The 19,254-nt window shown below is 37.5% G+C and overlaps 1 protein-coding gene across 1 annotated transcript in view; it reads right to left on the bottom strand.

Annotated features, from left to right (window-relative positions):
• LOC134311526 (collagen alpha-1(XXV) chain) overlaps positions 1-19,254 on the bottom strand; it is a 251,033-nt gene that overhangs the window by 105,067 nt on the left and 126,712 nt on the right. Inside the window, exons 3-4 of the mRNA XM_062993157.1 lie at positions 14,908-14,952; positions 4,592-4,599 (exon numbers count right to left, since the gene is read on the bottom strand). Of these exons, the coding sequence (XP_062849227.1) occupies positions 4,592-4,599; positions 14,908-14,952 (53 nt within the window). The remainder of the gene's footprint in view (positions 1-4,591; positions 4,600-14,907; positions 14,953-19,254) is intronic.

Raw genomic sequence — 19,254 nt, forward strand, 5'->3', positions numbered from 1 at the left:
TAAAAGCAACATTAATTCATTCATTCATTTAAATTAATTCATTGTAATTAACTGTTTATCCCTGTTCTGGTTGCAGTGACTTCAGCACCACTGTGAAACACTGGGAGCAAGGTAGGAACAAACCCTGAATAATGTATCTATTGCAGGTCACCAATTACTCATCACTCAACTACTCACACTTTAGCATATTTATAAGCATAAACAAAGATATATTTATATTTATTCGGACACCACAAATAATTAACATTGGTAGTTTAGCAATCAAAGCTTTGAGATGTCCTTGGTAAGAAATAATTTGCATTGTGGTTTAATTTTAGCTCAGTTCTCTTTGCGAAAAATATTTAATTTCCCAAGGTTCTCACTGATAAACTGTGAACTTTACATCCCTTAAAATAGAATCCTTGTCAGGAGACATTCACATTATTTTCACAAACTAGTCTTAAGGTAGTTTTGGCTTTATGTTTAGGGTGGTTGTCTTGCCTACGTTTAACTTTGCTGCCAAAGATTTTTGAAAAGCTTTTTCACCCTCACTGTGATTACCACCTGTGCAAAATCTTTCCAACCTATGGGAACATCTTTTATAATAAACTATATTTTTGACCAAGACAATTTCCCAGAAAACCTGCAATTTTACTGGTACAGCAGTTTCTGTCCCAATTATGTAGTCATTTTGTCAAGAACAGTGGCTGAATTCAGTGAACTGCATAATGTGCATGCCTTTTACAAGTGTATGTAAACATTTGAACTCAATCCTGTCTTTAATGTGACCAGAACTATAACCTTTATTAGAGTATCAGCAAGACATTGACAAAAACCTATGTTTTTGTTAAACATGGTATCCACATGGCCATTATTTTCACATATTAGAACTTTTGTTGGGAATTGTTCATGAGTAATAAACAGGGTATACTTACTACTTACAAAGAAACACCAAAAATAAAGAAATAGAGAGCAAGTGATTAAGGTTTGTTCAAGTGTTAGCATCTACACCAAGACATTTTGCAAGTTAGCAATGTAATTCTTACTATGCTATAAATGCATAAATACATTCATGCACTGCTAAATTGAAGCATCTTTCAATGCTTATAATTGTATCATGAAGGTTCAGTGGATGCATGACCATCCTGTGGCTGGGAAATACCTTTTTTTCCATAGACCCAGTACTCTGTTTAAATAAGTCAACATTGCTATATTAAGGCAGGATCTCTAAAATGTTTTATTTGTCTGGGGGAAGCCAGTGGTCTGTCTACCGACTGCTTTTTCAATCTCTTTAAGAAATTGTTTTGGGAATTGTCAGTTTTAGAACTCCTTAATAATAAGCCTTGATGACATTCTCCAAAACATTATCTGGAGGAGTGAATTGGAACAAAATTATATGTATAAAAAAAGAATAATCACTTTTCCATGTTCCACTTTTCTTTTATACTAACTGTTGAATGGAAGCATTTTAAAATGATGTGTGAATGGACAGAGCCTGATGAAAACCACACACACATCCTTTCTTTTATTAGACATTTTTAGATGATGGTAATATGTAGCTTCAATTCACAGCAACAAACTTTATTTAGACTTTATTTTCCAGCTTATTAAATAACTAAAGAGATTTTCTCTTGAATAAGCATCATCAAAAAAAAAAGCACAACTTCACTGGCATGTTGTGGCCTACAAAAAAGAATGCCAGCTAGTACCTTAAAACCTAAGTTTACTATAACATCTTCTAAGAGAAAGGTTTTGAATCTCTTGGCATTACCTGAACCACTGAACTAATTCCTTATAAATATGCACAGCTATAGACAACCACAAACTAGTAACACATACAGTTCTACTAGTTTGTAAAACACAGTTTTTAAAACTATACCCATCTATGTGGCCAGTCACGTCTTTTAGAGCAGAAACTATACATTATAGCCTGATAAAATTTTAGAATGAATAAAAAAACATGTATTAAAAAACTATTCTAAAAACCTCAATACAGTGGTACCTTGTAACTCAACGTCCCCTAAACTCAAAATCTTTGAAACTCGACGCCCTTTATCAAGAAATTTGTACCCTTAAACTCAATGTTTCCCTTAAACTCAACGTGTGTGCGACTGCTGCTTTGTTCAGCACTCGGCTTGAGCAGTGCAGTAAAACATCATCAAAGTGCGAATACGAGACAAATTTGCATTTGTGCAGAATAACCATCAAATCCACTCTGAAAGCTCCACATGTAACTGTGTTTACTGGATTTTCCTCCTGTTTCACTTTTAAAATTGTGTTACAGCTCGAGGTTCTAAGAAATTGTGAGAATCAGCTTTTCTGAGAGAGTCTAAAACGCTTATCGTTAAAAAGCTTAATGTGACTTAATGTATTAAAAGAACGACATAGGAACACTAAACCTCTCTTATTTATTACTGCTCATAAGTTCTCTCCACTAATTAAGAAGCATAAGGAAACAATAAAGAAGTAAAGGTAAAAGTGCAGGTTTTATTGTTTTTTATATTGATTTTAACTGTTTTTAATTGTATTTCAGTGTTTTTATATTATATATGTGTTATTTTGGTGTTTAAGTGTCATAAACAACCCCATTACTTTACATAAGCCTAAAATATATGCAGTTTCACGGGACCAAAAAATACCTTGAAACTCAACGCCTTTATAACTCAATGCCACTCCCAAAACCAACTGAAGTTGAGTTTCAAGTTACCTCTGTATCATTATACTGTATGACTAATGTATGGTGAAGGGAGCATCGTTATTTCAGGCTGCAGTGCTCTAAGTAGAATAATTTTTTTTTTTTGTATTTTATTTATTATCTGCAGCTCCATGATATGTGATTGCTGCTACCAGTTTCAGCATAAAAAGGTGCATGTTTATGTTCCAACATGGAAAGTACAACCATTTGTGTGTTAATAGTTAGTTGTTAAGACCACTTTTATGAATATATTAATGCAATTGCATATCATTTTAAGAGTTTTACAAACTTATGATATAATGTTTATTTATTTTCTAATAGAATATTTAATAAATATTACATATCTTATATTTTATCTGATTAAAAATGTGATTACAATATATTTAATTAAATATTTTTGCCTGCTTTAGTCTGGGTTGGTGTACAGCACCCAGCAAAATGATGACTGAGTAAGGTCTAAATAGCCCCAGAAAGCTTCCTTAACCACCTGGCTTCACTTAACCTCCAACCCAAAAAGTTTATGGTGGGTGTAAGTAAATGCAGAAATAATTAGCTTAATATTCTTTTTTACATTCATTGGACATGACCCATTATACTCCCCCAATCTCACACAACAGCTTTAAAATCAGTTGCGGTGAATTCACATGGCCTGCTGGGAGCTGGTCAACGAATCGGCCACTTTTAACTGTCAAAGCCTCTAATGGTTAACTGTGGGTTTGTCTTTATTATTTCAGTTGCCAGATATTTTCCAGTTGTGTGGGGCTAAGTACTACCTTTAATCTTTTAGTGTGTAATAAAGAGAGTGGTTTTAAGAGCCAGGTAACTCTGGACTTTTTGGTGAGAAAAGCAGAGAGGTTCCAATAGTGTTCCACTTCCAGGTTAATTAAAAACAAACACACTGATAACTATGTTTTAGTCAGAAACTGTTATATAGTGCAAATACAAAGATGTCTTATTAGTAATCATAGAATCGTTGATGTTGGGCAAGTAGTTGTTATAAAAGAATTGATTGATAATACAGTTGCATGTATGCAAGACCAAATTCTATTTTGTCTTTAGGTTGTCTTTAATAAAACACACTGAATATTCCGGACTGTGAAATTTTAAATACAATTCAATTTAGGGGTGGTAGAGGTTCCCTGTTCTACAAAAAGCCACTAAAGACTGATTCTGCTTTTCTCTAGAAGTAGCAAAACATATTCCAGGGGATTATAAACCTAACAAAAGCATATTAGATGTTTATCCACAAAAGATAAGCTGATTTTATTATCATCAATCAATTTATCCTGATCAGCATGGCAGCCAGCCTTGTTCACCAGGACAAGGGCTCAAGCAAGAATACCCTAAACGATGCACCAGGCAGGGCCTATAATATGTGTTAATAGATTAGGCTAATGTGTTTATTTTTAAGCCTTGAATGAAGTTATTGTTATTTAAGTTATTTGGGACAGTGGTAGCCTAGTGGGTAGAGCTTTATCAACCGGAAGATTGGCGGTTCAAATCCAGGCTCTGCTATGCAACCACTGTTGGGTCCTTGAGCAAAGCCCTTAACCCTGTCTGCTCCAGGGGCGCCGTACGATGGCTGACCCTGCACTCTGACCCCGGCTTCCAAACAAGCTGGGATATGCGAAGAAAGAATTTCATTGTACTGTACACCTGTATATGTATATATGACAAATAAAGTATATCTTATCTCTTCTCTTATAAGTTATGCACACTTAAATCCAGCTAATTACAGGTTCTACATATTTGTTACTACAAATACTTTTTGCATGACAACAAATGAAAAGAGATGCAGAAAATCTAATTACACTACCAAATAGAATCATAACTGTTTCTCCTTTCAAAGAAAATAAGAGGTTGTTTTCATTCACAGCTCAGGTTTTACCTTTAAAGATGCACAAAATGTATACTTACAGGTGGTCCTAGGGAGAAAAAAGAGAAAAGAAAAATCTGTTATAATTTGAATGCATTCAGACATAAACTGATTTTAGTTGCATATTCATAACATGTTCATAACAGTGGTATGTCATTCCATTTAATGAATCAGAACATTGTTGCTTCAAATTCAGACTATGCTATGCAGAGTGTTGGTGCTGGTGCCTATCTCAGCTTTTCAATAGGCGCAAGGCACACAGTAACACCCTGGATCGCAGGTATATACACCGACCAGGCATAACATTATGACCACTGACAGGTTAAGTGAATAACACTGCTGGGCACACAGACAATTATTGAATATTATTGCTTCCAGCTGCTTTTATTTCAAATGCTTTCATCCCTGCATCTCATTTCAGCATGCAGGCAGATTCATTTATTTTATTTATACATGTATTCAAAATGACCATTTTGCCAAATTGGTGTTCCCTTATTTCTATTGTAAATCATCTGTGAACGGTGATGAGGTGAAGAGTCACATGGCGTTAGAGATTTAACCTGGGAGCTGGGGATAAATTCAATTTGCATTTTCACATTTGAGTTTCTTGATAGGAAAAGACAGTGTCTTTGTCCAACAGTCCAGTTTAAGGTTCCCTAATAAGCCTCATAAGCAATTTTGATTATATGTGTTTTACTATAAGGAAAACATATGTGCAGTGTAAAAAATGCTTCACAGCTGCAGTTTTGCTGATGACAAACAATATTTTTAATGTACTGTATACTACTGTGTATGGGGGCCTTGTCATGATGAAACCTTAAAGAGCCTTCCCCAAACTCTTGCACTCACTCAGTCAGAATTTGCGTTTTCCAAATCAACTTCAAATGCAAATCAATTTCAAATCCAAATGGTAGCTCAAATCGTGAAATAATTTCTTTTCCAATAAATTTAATATCTGACATTTAGCAGGAATCGTTCTTCTGCCATTCACCAGGACAGATCTATCCATAAGGCTGCCAGATGGTAAAACGTTTTTATTACTTTAGAATATGTGTTTTCAATGTTCAGGGCTTTTTGGTACCACTTCATTTAACATTATTCATTGTACATGGATATATCTTCATTTTTTTAAGTACTTACAGTACACTTACAGTTTATTATGGGACCACAAGCAGGGATTATATTTGACAATGTGATGTGATAAAAATAGGCACCCTTCATCTCTCACTGAAAGATACTATGATCTTCATTGTGTCCCAGTCTACTGCCCATTATACATTATCATTTATATAAAAAAGTAAAATGTGGAAGGGTAAATCATATTTATTATTGTATGTTAAATTATTATTAATATTGCACATTAAATTCAGCATAAAAAAAGCAATTGTGCACTCATATTTGCAGAAAAATTGTATTTTAAGCCACTCAGGTGGCATAGCGGTAAAATACGCTAGCACACCAGAGCTGGGATTTCGAATACATCATATCGAATCATGCAATTAGGCTGTGGCTCTCTGTGCACAAGGCTGATCCATATATGAACTCGCCTCGTGCAGGTGAAAAGATGCAGTCGGGTACTGCACATGTGTCGGAGGGTGTGTGTCAGTTCGCTCTCCTCAATCAGGGCAGGGGGTCAGCACCAGTAGAGTGGAAGCATAACGCAAATGGGTAAAAATTGGTATTTAAAAAAAATTGGTATTTTAAAGTTATTTGTAGAGCATGTGTTGCACATGTTGTTACTTAGAAAATTAACCAAACCACTAAATTTGTTCAGGAATGTCTGAAATTTCACAGGTCTTAACGAAAGACAGTAAAAGTATGTGGAAACAGCACAAATTCCTGCAGATACACTCCAAAATCTTACAAAAATCTTGGTAAAGTGGAGGCTGTTATAGTCGCCATGTACTGTATACATCTATAAACAATAATGATACCTTAAAAATTTATTTCCCTAAAATACATTTACATTAACAAAATGTTATTTTTAATAAAGATTTTAGTGTAAGCTTAGGCTAATTTACCACACAGACTTTTACAACCTTTTTAACTCATGTTTATCTAGAGTTCTAATAATTCCAGAGCTAACTGTGTACATTATAGTGCATTCTTTTAAAGCATAATATAGGAATATAAATGTGTTTCAATAAACCAACACAGAAGAAACATAATCTCTTCTGCTTCTGTACTTGCACACTTTGACTGTTTGACAAACTGTAACTTTATGATTAATGACCTTCTGGCAAGGTGGCAGAGTAGACTGTGCGTGATCATATGAAAGGACACGTAATTATCACCGCAGATTTGACAGGAAGGCCTGGAACAGGCTTTGGCACCGACGGCTGAATGGTTCATGTTTCGGGTAATGTAACTTATTGTACCAGCCATTACCTAAAATATGCAGATTTATTACTTTGATAGGTACATGGTACTATTTATTACATTATATGCATTATTGTAGAAATATGACCATTCTATTTTGACTGTGTTATTTTGGGAACTTAAAAACCCTATTTTCAGAAACGTTATGACATTTTGTACAATGCTATAAAATAAAGCATGTAATATTTGTTAATTCTCTTAAATCTTTATTTAACTGACTAAAACATAAAGAAAAGATTTCCAGTGTTTTCACTGTATTTTGTATATATAAACACATTTAGATGACTGCAACACACTCAAAAGAGTTGGGACAGAGGCGTATTTAGCACTATGTTCCATCAGCTTTCCTAATAAATAGACCTTTATTGGTCTGGGAACTGAGGACACTAATTATTGCAGTTCTTGCTTGACTTTGGCTGCTCAACAGTCTGTGTCACTGATTCTTTACTTCATAATGCACTATACATTTTCACAGAAGCCAGATCTGGGCTGCAGGCAGGTCAGTCAAACGTGCACACGCTGTGTCTCTATGAAGCCACACTGTTGTAGCGGGGCAGCACGGTGGCTAAGTGGGTAGCACTGTCGCCTCACAGCAAGAAGGTCCTGGGTTCGTTCCCCAGGTGGGGTGGACTGGGTCCGTTCTGTGTGGAGTTTGCATGTTCTCCCTGTGTCTGCGTGGGTTTCCTCTGGGTGCTCCAGTTTCCTCCCACAGTCCAAAGACATGCAAGTGAGGTAAATTGGAGACACTAAATTGTCCATGAGTGTGTTCGATATAACCTTGTGAACTGATGAATCTTGTGTACTGAGTAACTATATGTCCTGTCATGAAGGTAACCAAAGTGTAAAATATGACATTAAATCCCAGTAAACAAACAAACGAACACTGTTTTAGGGCATGCAGAGTATGGCCTCGTATTGTGTTCTTAAAATAACCACAGACTTCCACATATGTCTTTTTTTAAGTCCCTGAATCTCTTTACAATATTATGTATGGTAGATGGTAAAAGGCCTCAATTATTTGCAATCTTGCATTGAGAAATGTTCTTTTTGGGCTAATTGACAATTATCTCATGAAGTTTGGAACACATGGTGAGCCAATTCATCTGCTTAATGTGAAATGATTCAAAACACTGTAAAATACGCTAGCGCACCAGAGCTGGGATTTCGAATACATCATATCGAATCTCAGCTCTGCCATCCGGCTGGGCAGGGCAGCTACATGAACAACGATTGGCTGTTGTTTACAGGGTGGGCAAGCCGGACCAGTGTTCCTCATAACTGGTGCAATTACGACCTCTGCTGGCTGATTGCTGGTGCCTGCACAGAGTTGGGGAATAATGCTGATCAGGGTGTGGCTCAGGTGTGTGCACAAGGCTGATCCGCATATGAACTCGCCCCATGCAGGTGAGAAGAGGCAGTCGGTATTGCACACGTGTCAGTTGCGAAGCTCCTCAGTCAGCAGTGGAGGGTTGTATCGGTGGAGGTGAAGCGTAACGCAACCAGGGTTACTGGATGCAACTAGATTAGGGGAGAAAATGTGTGTTTCAATATTCTATCAACTTTTTATGCTTGTTTTGCCCCCTACCAACTTTTTTGAGTGTGTTGCAGGCATCAAATTTTAAATGTGTTTATATTTACAGACTATAGTAAAGCTGATCAGTGAAAACATTGGAAATCTTGCTTCTTTTGACAGTTCATAAAAGAAAATGAACAAATCACAGATTCTTCTTTTTATTGCATTTTACAAAGTGCTATAAAACGTTTCTGGAAATGAGGTTTGTAAGTAAAGTGTGTTTGATTTGGTTACACTCGCTATACCCTGTCTTACGACTATAAATTCTGCCTTATTGCACCTCTGTGACTGTTTAATTCTAACAGAAAGAGAAAAAGGAAGTTCTTTGAAAAAAAGGGCTGACTCCAGATCAGTGGTATATACAGTATGTGTGTGTGTGTGTTATTTTTGCCTAGCATTAACTGTTATACTGTAGTTTCCTAATGCCAGAAATATACTAGGCCTGAAAGGGTGTTTTCAGCATTTTGCAGGCAGACCGATCAAGCATATGTTAGATTTTTCTCTGTTGAGTGTTTTTATTTGTGAAGCAATTTAGTTAATGTGGAATAAACTGCCGGGTATAAAGTTTTAATAAATTATTTCCTGTGGTCATTTGGTCATAAAAGCAAGAACTCAGAGGAGCTCTGTAGGCGCCTATGTGTATATGAGAGCATCTAAACACTGACCACCCGTTAAACACGGTCACAGACAACCGCCACGCTTTTATTAAGAATCTCACTGCATCCTCTGACCACCAACCACACCCATGACTTTTCCGGCCCATCCAAACAACTGTCTGTTCCATCTCTAACCCCATCTCTGGGCCTGACTTATGCTCCAATGAAGTGTCATTCTGAGCCTCAGTTCCTGTGTAAATACTCTGTGTTTTTCCAGTTTGCTTTTGCCCTCCAATTAACTGGCTACTCTGGGCAATGAGCAACCAGATGAAACGATGTTACATTCACACAGACAGTCTTCCTTCAACATTGATTTTTTTCTTCCCAGGAAACCTAGCGCTGGATAAACACACACTATGGTTCAGTAAGATCTCTTCCTTTTTAACAGGATGTTTAAAAGTACATTTGAATTATTTTATATTCTTTCCTAAATCATACTGCCAATCCTCCAAGTCCGATTCTAATGATGAATATAAGGAATAACATATTTATCCTAAAATCTATTCATATTTAAAAATCAAGTGTTAACTCCGGTCTCTCCCAAAGGCCCAATGGAAATTTAACTTCTTAACTTTTTTTGCATTTTCCCCCGATTTTCCTCCCAATCCAGTCGTATCCAATTACCCGATTGCATTACGCTTCCTCTTTACTGATATTGACCACCTCTCTGACTAAATAAAGCCGTGACTGACACACGCCCCCTCCAACACACGTGCAGTAGCCGACTGCATCTTCTCACCTGCATGAGGCGAGTTCATATGTGAATCAGCATTGTGTATGGAGAGACACACCCTGATCAATGCATTACCCCTCGTCTCTGTGCAGGCATCATCAGTCAGCCAGCAAAGGTCGTAATTGCATTAGTTATGAGGTCCCATCCAGCACCCTCCTGGAACAACAGCCTATCGTTGTTCATATAGCCGCCCAGCCCAGCCGGATGGCAGAGCTGAGATTCGATATGATGTATTCCATCCCAGCTCTGGTGTGCTAGCGTGTTTTACTGCTGCGCGACCTAAGCGCCCAACTCCTTAACTTTTGAGATGTAACATGGATCAAGTTTTAGTTCAAGGGGCCATACGTCTATTTTGTAAAAGTGGAAGCAATTTAGTGTGTTAATAATTAGTGTGTTTATAAACCACATATTAAGTGGAAGTGTGTGTGTTTGTGTGTGTGTGTGTGTTTGGAGGGGGGGTGGTCATGGACAGAACTGGAAACTGCAGACCTGTTCTGGCTGTAGATTCTGTGGCCCAAGTGTAAAAGCCTTAATATGCTCAGCCTAGCATTGCAACATGCTGTTTGTTCAAACTAGAAATAGGTTAATGTGTTATTATATTAGCGTAATATACTTTCTGTGTGGATTTTGCACGTTCTCGCTGTCTCTCCGTGAGTTTTCCCTGGTTTTCTCTCACAAGTCCAAAGACAGGGCAATTTGAGCTACTAAAAATTGTCCTATTTGTGACTGTGTTTGTGTGTGTGTGTCTGCTCTGTGATGGACAGACAACATGTTCAGGATGTTTCGGGATCTTGCCCTATAAATTGGACCGATCCTGACCAGGATAAAGCAATTGTTTGTTTATTTATTATTTTAACATCATGATTTACACACTTTGGTTACATTCATGACAGAACAGTAATTACTAGTTACACAAGATTCATCAGTTCACAAGTTTGATGTCAAACATCTTTGGACTGTGGGAGGAAACCGGAGCTCTCGGAGGAAACCCACGCAGACACTGGGAGAATATGCAAATTCCACACAGAAAGGACCCGGACCACCCCACCTTGGGATCAAACCCTGCACCTTCTTGCTGTGAGGCGACAGTGCTACCCACTGAACCACCGTGCCGCCCCTAAAGCAATTGTTAATCAATTATAGACAAAAGATCAGCAGCTGCGGTTACACATGGAAACATTGGCCGCAAGGCAGGAATACCCAGGACAAGGTGCCAATCCATTGCAGGGCTTCAGCCATCTATCCTTCCAAATAGCCAATCATGTCTGTGAGGATGCCCAGTGGCCGATAGCAAGGCTGAGACTCTGTGGAGTCTTTGCATTACTGGGGATTGCAGATAAAGCCTTGGTGTCTTTTTCTTGTGATTGTGCAGGATGAGATCTGTGACAGATCAGACCTGCTGAATATCCAGACTGATAAAAGTCCAATAGCAGCTCACACCAAAGTCCCAGAAGTTCTACATGGTCATCTTCTGATAGTGGAGACTGACTAAGATCGACATGAGTTCAGCCAGATATTGAGTCAAAGACATGACACATAAGTTAGTCATTAGTGGTCCTATATAAACTGTCCAATGTCCAATGAGTTTTTCCAGTTTATACTCTTGGGAGAAGAGAAGTTAGTTTCTTTGTCCTGGAGAAAGCAGTGTGTGTTGATTGGTGTCCAGGGGTCTGTTCCACCTAGCGCAGCAGTCTATTACGCTAGGCCACCACCACCATTGAGTCTCAGCAGTGCTGTTGACTCATGTGTGAAGATGGATTATGGCTAAAGCATCGTGATTGATTGATTGGCACCCAGTCCATGGTATTTTTGCTTTGGGCCCAGTGTATCCAGGAGGAACTGGACCAGTGACAATCAGGATGAAGTGTTTTTTTTTCAGGTGTTTTTTTTCTACTAGGGCATAAAAAAGTGGGAACTGCTTAGCAAGAATCATTTTAATGGTTTAATATTACTATTTTCCAGACAGTGCATGATTGCTTGTTCTGGTTAATGTAGCCACATGATGTTATTCTAGTTTTCACGAATGCAAGAATGTAAAGATCAAATCAGCTCATTTTTGAGCATTATACAGTGTAAAAACAGAAGCCGTCACTTTCTCTTCTAGCTTTGAAATGACATGTCTGGTGGATGGCAGTTTGAAATTCATACCACAGGAATTAAACACTGTTATGCATTTAATGGAGAATGCAGATGGCAAACCATTCACATGATTTAAAATAAATTTAACCAAATGAAAATCAGAGGACTGTATGCAAACATCAGAAGTAAACAAGGAAATATGGCTGCTCTCCTGATTGTGTTTAATTTCTGCCACTTGAAAGCCATCATAAGATTTAACAATAAGGATTCTATTGTGCTGCCTATTTCATAAGTGACTGGCTTTATTTCTTTTCCAATAATTTACCTACTATAACACAGCTCGAGCTTACTGTGAGGAAAAGCATTTCATTCAGGCATCTGTGTTTTATCGCCACTACTCACCAGTATCTGCTATTTATTTTTATGGAAATAAATGAATTTGAATCGCACTTTTTCTGCCATTTCAGTTTGATTCAGCTGCAAATTCTATTTATATGGTCTGTGGGTGGGACGTGAAACAAAATAGAGGTGTTTACAAGACTTGATAGGCTGTTTAAAGTGTGAGCTAGACTGGTCTTGTGGTCCAATAAAAAACTGATCTAGTGCGAATGTCATGAACGGATTCAAAATCAACACTTCTGTGAATTTTATTTGAAATCACCAGCATTTCCACTTAGAAAATGTGAAAAGACAACATATTATCGTCAAATGAATAATTGGCATGACACTTGTTTTGATAACTGTCCACTTGGTGAGATCCAATAGATGTCATGGGGATAAAAACAAAAACCAGCCCAATACAAATGGAACTTGGTGTTTTTGGACATATGCACCTTTACTCTGGACCTGAATGTGTTTGGATCCAGGATTTTTTGCATTGGGTAGGTGTGAAATCAGTCCCTTTAGTTTAAATCAGATTTTTGACATTCCAAACCCAATATGCTGCCAGACCCAGACATCCAACAATGTGAATCAATTCATTTAACTAAAACACATAACCCACAAAGCTGATCAGTTGTCTTCTGATTTGTCACCCATTTTGTATTTTGCAATGATGTGATGCACAGCAGAATTAATGTTAAATGTGATTTAAGAAGGTTTGTCTGCATTAAAACAAACCTAATAAAATTATGGCCAGCTCAAATAAACCCAAGAAAGATCTAGAGTATAAACTCAACTGTTTCTTCTAAGTTTAAAGCAACTGCACTAATAATGTGAATTTTGGAGTTTGTCACGTTGGAATTTTCAAAGCCTAGTTCCTTAGTCAAAACAAAATTCTGTAATTATTATATAACAAAAATGTGCATGGCAAGGTTCAAATCTCAGCTCTGGTACCGGCAGGCTGAGCGCCTACACAAACAATGATTGGCTTGTTGTTCAAAGGAAGGGTGCCGGAGGAGATTCCTCATGACTGATGCAATTATGACCTCTGCTGGCTGATTAATGGCGCCTGCACAGAGAGGAGGGATAATAGTTTGTCTCTCTGTACACAAAGCTGATCCACATAGGAACACGCCTTGTGCAGGTGAAAAGATGCAGTCGGCTACTGCACACATGTTGGAGGGGGCTCTCCTCAGTCAGAGGAGAGGTCAACATCAGTAGAGAGGAACCGTAATGCAATCGAGTAATTGGATACGACTAGATTGAAGGGAAAATTGGGAGGAAAAATGCAAAAAAAAAAAGTGTATGTATATTTGTATAATAACTGGTATGTATATTTTATAATAACTGGTGCATGTTGCAGCCAGGAATGTATTAGACATTTGGCTAATGGCAGTTACTCATTGTACAATACGAAGTGAGAAGGTGCAAATGCTAACTCCTATCCACAGTCAAAAGCTGTTTAGAAAGACTGCATATTAGGTGGTGGTTCTAATATACAGGCTCAACAATGTTAATGTCAAAAATCAAAATGTAATTTTAACACAATAGGCCAACAGCTCAACCAACAATAAATAACATTTGCATTTAGGGGCTAAAAACTAAACTAAAAAAGGTTGACATATCTTGTTCACAAAGGCCAGTATCAGACATTTGGTACGCAAGCTGTTTTCTGTAGCATTATTACTAACCAAGAAGCGGCTCAACAAAAAGCCTTTAAATGGTCTAAAAACTTAAAGGTGCACAGTGACAAAATAAAAATGTTTTTCATCTCAATCCAGTGGTTGTTTATTTATTTATTTAATGCATTTTCTCCCCTTTTCTCCCGATTTTTAGCGCATCAAATGTTTACTCAATTGCATTATGCTTCCTCTCTACTGGTGTTGACCACCGCCCCTGATTAAAGAGAGCAAACTGATACATGCTCACTCCGCAATGTGAGCAGTAGCCGACTGCATCTTTTCACCTGCACGGACGAGTTCATATGCAGATCAGCCTTGTGCACGGAGAGCCACACCCTGATCAGCATTATTCCGCTAGTCTGTGCAGACGTCATCAATCAGCCAGCAGAGGTCAGAATTGCATCAGTTATGAGGTCCCTATATGGCATTTCCCTTCCCTGGATGAACAACAGCCAAACATTGTTAATATAGCCGCCCAGCCCAGCCGGATGGCAGAGCTGAGATTTGATACAATGTATTTGAAATCCCAGCTCTGGTGTGCTAGCGTATTTTATCGCTGCGCCACTTGAGTGGTGTGGTTGTTTATTTTTAAGATAAAACAGCTCAGCAATAATGTTTTGATGAAACAGATCACGTATGAACCAAAGCATGATTTTATTTGGTGTTTGCACAGTGTGTGACATGATTTGCATAACCAATCAGCAACAATGTTTCTAACCCTGAATTTGTCAACATTAGGTCAGTAACCAACAGTGCCAGAAATACAACCTTTGGTAATGAGTGGCCAATGGAAAATGCACAGTTCTAGTTTTTTTTTTTTTTTTTTTGAAAGAACAAGCCTGTGAACTATCTGGAGTTGAAATAGGTAACTCACCTGGTTCTCCATTGTTTCCTTTTCTTCCTCGCTTTCCTGGAGGACCTGGAAAGAAAGTGAAGAAGGATTTTTAGCCATTTTTATTAAGTTAAATTAAAATGCTTGGAAATTGAGACATTTGGATGCTCAATGCCTTGTCAAATGTATAAATGTTTATTTAGCCCCAATGTTATTTAAGATTATAAAGGTCAGAAACTACAATAAGAAAACAAACACAACATTTATTATACTTTATGTTTCAACTTAAACTACTGTATATTCTACAGTGTGATTCTATTCAGCATGGGTGAGATTATTTCTTATTTGTTTTTAAAACAGTAAGTTTGCTTTGTGTCAGCCTTGTATGAATGCTGCCTATCTGTTTGTGCTCAGCCGGAAGAAAGAAGTAATTACATGGACTGTTAAGTCTAATGTGCTGAAAATGTCCCAGATTTTGTCAACAGGAGCTCTGTAGAACCTATAAATCTTACCCAAACATTAGCATCCTACAAAAGTTTTTAAAAAAAATGAGTGCATCTATAAAATATTTACTTCCACCTTTATTCACTTTCAACTGGGATCTACAAAAACAGATGAAATACAGTCAGTAATTGTAGAACTACAAAGTGCTTCTATACAGAGATGTTCACAAGTCACAAAATACGAGTCCGAGTCAAGTCACAAGTCTTTAGGCTAGAGTCCGTGTCAAGTCACGAGTCTTTAGGTTAGAGTCCGAGTCAAGTCACGAGTCTTTAGACTAGAGTCCGAGTCAAGTCTCAAGTCAATATAATCTACACAAAACATATATTGGAAATGTAGCGTAGAAATAAACAAATGATACGTAAGTTCAGATAAAAAAAAACAACAGATTAGCAACTGTATTTTGCCGTTTTACTTAGTGCCTTTACTTTCCTAGTCATTGTGCAAATTAATGTAATTTCCATAACAAGAAGTTACCAGTTAAATGCTTAAACTGATATGTTTTGTTTTCATTGCAAAACAAAAGTGTGTGATAAATCACGACACAGCGGCCAAAATCCAAAACACAGCTAAAGAAATCATAACCACTGCTTACCTTAGCTTATGTTCTTCCAGATGCTATTACATTTATAACCGTGTGTTGTCCCATTATTTTGTAAATGTGTGCTTATAATTAAAAACCTCCAAACTTTTCCCGGTTGTGATGTAAAACACAAACTCATTAGAAAGCCAATCAAGCGTTTCATTGACACATCATCTGTGTGACGCAAACTGAATGAATGCAAATAACAGCATTTCTTACTAAAAATTAAAATCAGAAGGTCTGATTGGTTCAGAAAGCGCTCTTTTAACCATTTGCGCCAATACTGTAGGAGCGTTCCATTCATCACAGTTGTTCCTGTGAAGTGCACTATGTAGGGTATTCCACCATTTTAAGTGAGATTCCAATCCAAAGGTAACGAAAATGTTCAAATGAAGTGAACTTGTCACATGTAACTAATGTTAACACATGCTGATGCTAGCAACTTTTGTTTGTTTACGAGTCATTTTTTTGCGAGTCATGAGTCGAGTCCGAGTCATTTGAAACAAAACCGAGTCAAGTCTGAAGTCGCTGTGTGTGCGACTTACGTGCGACTCGAGTCACAGATTCAATATATGGCCAAAGCATGTGGACTACACCAGCATTTCTCAACCTTTTTTCTCATAGACCCCCCTTTGTTCTTGCTTATGGGGAATTCGATGAATCTATGATGAAGGTATATTTTTCTAGTATTGTCTAATTTTGGTTGAGGTACTGGGTTTACTTCTGGCAGACGATGATGGAAGCTTCTTCACCTTGGTTTACTTCAGTTGGATCTGCATCACCAACTGAATCAAAATCATTCATAGTCACCGTCCATTGCCTTTTGCACTTTTGTGGTAGGCAAATCAAATATGTGCTCATTCTTAAATACCCAGCGTAGGCTACAGGCAGTTTAAAATAGATGTAAATGACAATACAAGAAATTTCCCATATGCCAATAGCCTATTAAGTTCCTGTTCCATCAAGTGTGATTATTTTTATTTGTCTGAATTAAATGCAACAGGACCCCCCTCTAGGCCTTGGCCACCTGGTTAAGAACCACTGGACTACACTATTAAGTATTAAGTTCAGTCATTAAGAGTCATAACCATTGCTAACCCTTTGATGCACAACCTGGGTCAAAAATGACCCAACTGAGTTTTTATTTTCTATATATTTGCAATAAATTAATTTCGTCATTCAAGCTTCCATGAATTTTTCAATTAACTTGTTTTTGATCATCACAAATCCTTATTTCAGTTTTATATTTTTTGCTTTTTTAATAAAAATCATTTTTGTATCACTACCCTTCTAATGCACAACATGGGTCAAAAATGACCCTTATGTATTTACTATGGAATTTGACAGGAACTACTGACATTTGTAAGTGTTTGTAGTCAAAAACATATTTACTGATCTTTTGAAAGACAACCAAAGATTAGGCTCTTGAATCTTGAATATGTCCAATACTATTTGCTTGCTAGCTGTTTACATATTCTAGTATAGATAGCTTTTATTAGCTAAGACAGCAAATACATGAATAACTGACAAATGTGCATATGAAAATATTCTTGAATGGATGAATATGGGTCATTTTTGACCCATGTTGTGCATTAGAAGGGGTTTGCTTAGCTTGTGCATCAAAGGGCTAACAAGTATTAGCCTGTATTAGTATTAGCCTGATGATCAAAATCTGATGGAAACCTGTTTACCCGCCGAGGTTAAGGATTAAAGTCGAGACTGCCGGGACAACGATGCTGCTCCTGTCAGATGTGACGGGTCTGGAGTAATTGCAACGACAAGAAATCACTACAGACTTTATTGAAGACTAGAGCGGATAACAACTCTATTATTATTTAATTGTTTATTTATCTATTTATTACCAGTTATGACTTTTAGATCATTTAATTCTGTGTTTGTATGATTTGTGTAAATCGTGTATTTATTTAAAGTATCCTCCAGGCCACCCAAGAAGGATGGGCCCTGCTGAGTCTGGTTCCTCTCAAGGTTTCTTCCTGTAATTTTCAGGGAGTTTTTCCTTGCCACAGTCGCCCTCGGCTTGCTCAAACCCCGGCTTGCCGGGGTTTTTGTATCTGTTGGTCCTGGATTTTGTAAAGTTGCTTTGAGACAATGTATATTGTAAAAAGCGCTATATAAATAAAGTTGACTTGACTAACAGGTGTACAGACACATAGCCATGCAATTTTTTCAAAGGCCCAAATTGGCATTAGAATGTGTCAAACTTATAATGCCACTGTCATTGAATGGCACCTTTCCGACAAGTCATTTTGTTTTCTCCCTGATAGATCAACCCTGATTAAATGTAGTTATTGTGAAATAAAGGCATCTAGGAGCATCTAGGAGGATTGAGCAAGCTTGTGGCAGTGAAGTGTTGCATCACTCACTTCAGTTCCAAACTGCCTCTAAAACAGTGAAGAAACAATAGTACGAGTAATGTGCATCACAAGCTTTACGAAATGAGTTTCCATGGCCAAGCAGCTGCACACAAGTCCAAGATCCCTATGCACAATGCCAAGTTTCAGTTCTAGTGGTGTAAAATAGGCTGACATGTTATCACTTCATCAAAGTTTTAGACAAATTAGCTAAGATGTGAACAAGCAGACTGCTTATTCAAACTGTTAATTTGCCTGGGTGTCATGTTCTGCATTAATACATTAACACTGCATCTGGTTGTTGTCACTTTAGTTCTGTGGCCTTTCTCTGTCAGTCAGCAGCTGTAAAAGCAAAGTTTGTTGACTGACTGAGCCAAAACTGCAATATTTAAAAGGTAATTACTAATTCAGTGTGTCTTAATGTACTTCTTTGATCGTAGAAGTCCTGACCTTTTAGATTTGTCACTCAGAAAAATGACATGCTGAAGTAGTACTTTGTGTGAAAGTGGTGTGAAAAGGTAAAACAGGGATTTGTCTGCCAAATTTACTTTGGATTTTTGGTACAGATAAATGTTTAAGCACTGACTTCATCACTTTTGTACATTTTATCCAGCTTAACAAACAGTCCAACCCTCCAAAAGAAATGCAAGACTACATTATTATAACAAAAGGTCTGAACTTTGTAATCAGCCTGTCATGCATGTATGTAAAATAGGTTGAAATTTTTTCGTGACATTTATTACACCTTACATGGATTAAAGAAGCACAAAGAAGCATCATAGTGCAGATAGAGTGGGTGCTGCACAGCAACATAGTTCCAGAGGGTCTGTATAGAAACACCTCAGACATGTCGCCAGTCCATCACAGAGCAAACACTTGCACTCATACCTAGGGCAATTCTGTACCTCCAATTAACCTGACTGCAGGTCTTTG

The sequence above is a fragment of the Trichomycterus rosablanca genome, chromosome 4 (genome assembly GCF_030014385.1).
Source record: "Trichomycterus rosablanca isolate fTriRos1 chromosome 4, fTriRos1.hap1, whole genome shotgun sequence".
NCBI classification, from domain to species: domain Eukaryota; kingdom Metazoa; phylum Chordata; class Actinopteri; order Siluriformes; family Trichomycteridae; genus Trichomycterus; species Trichomycterus rosablanca.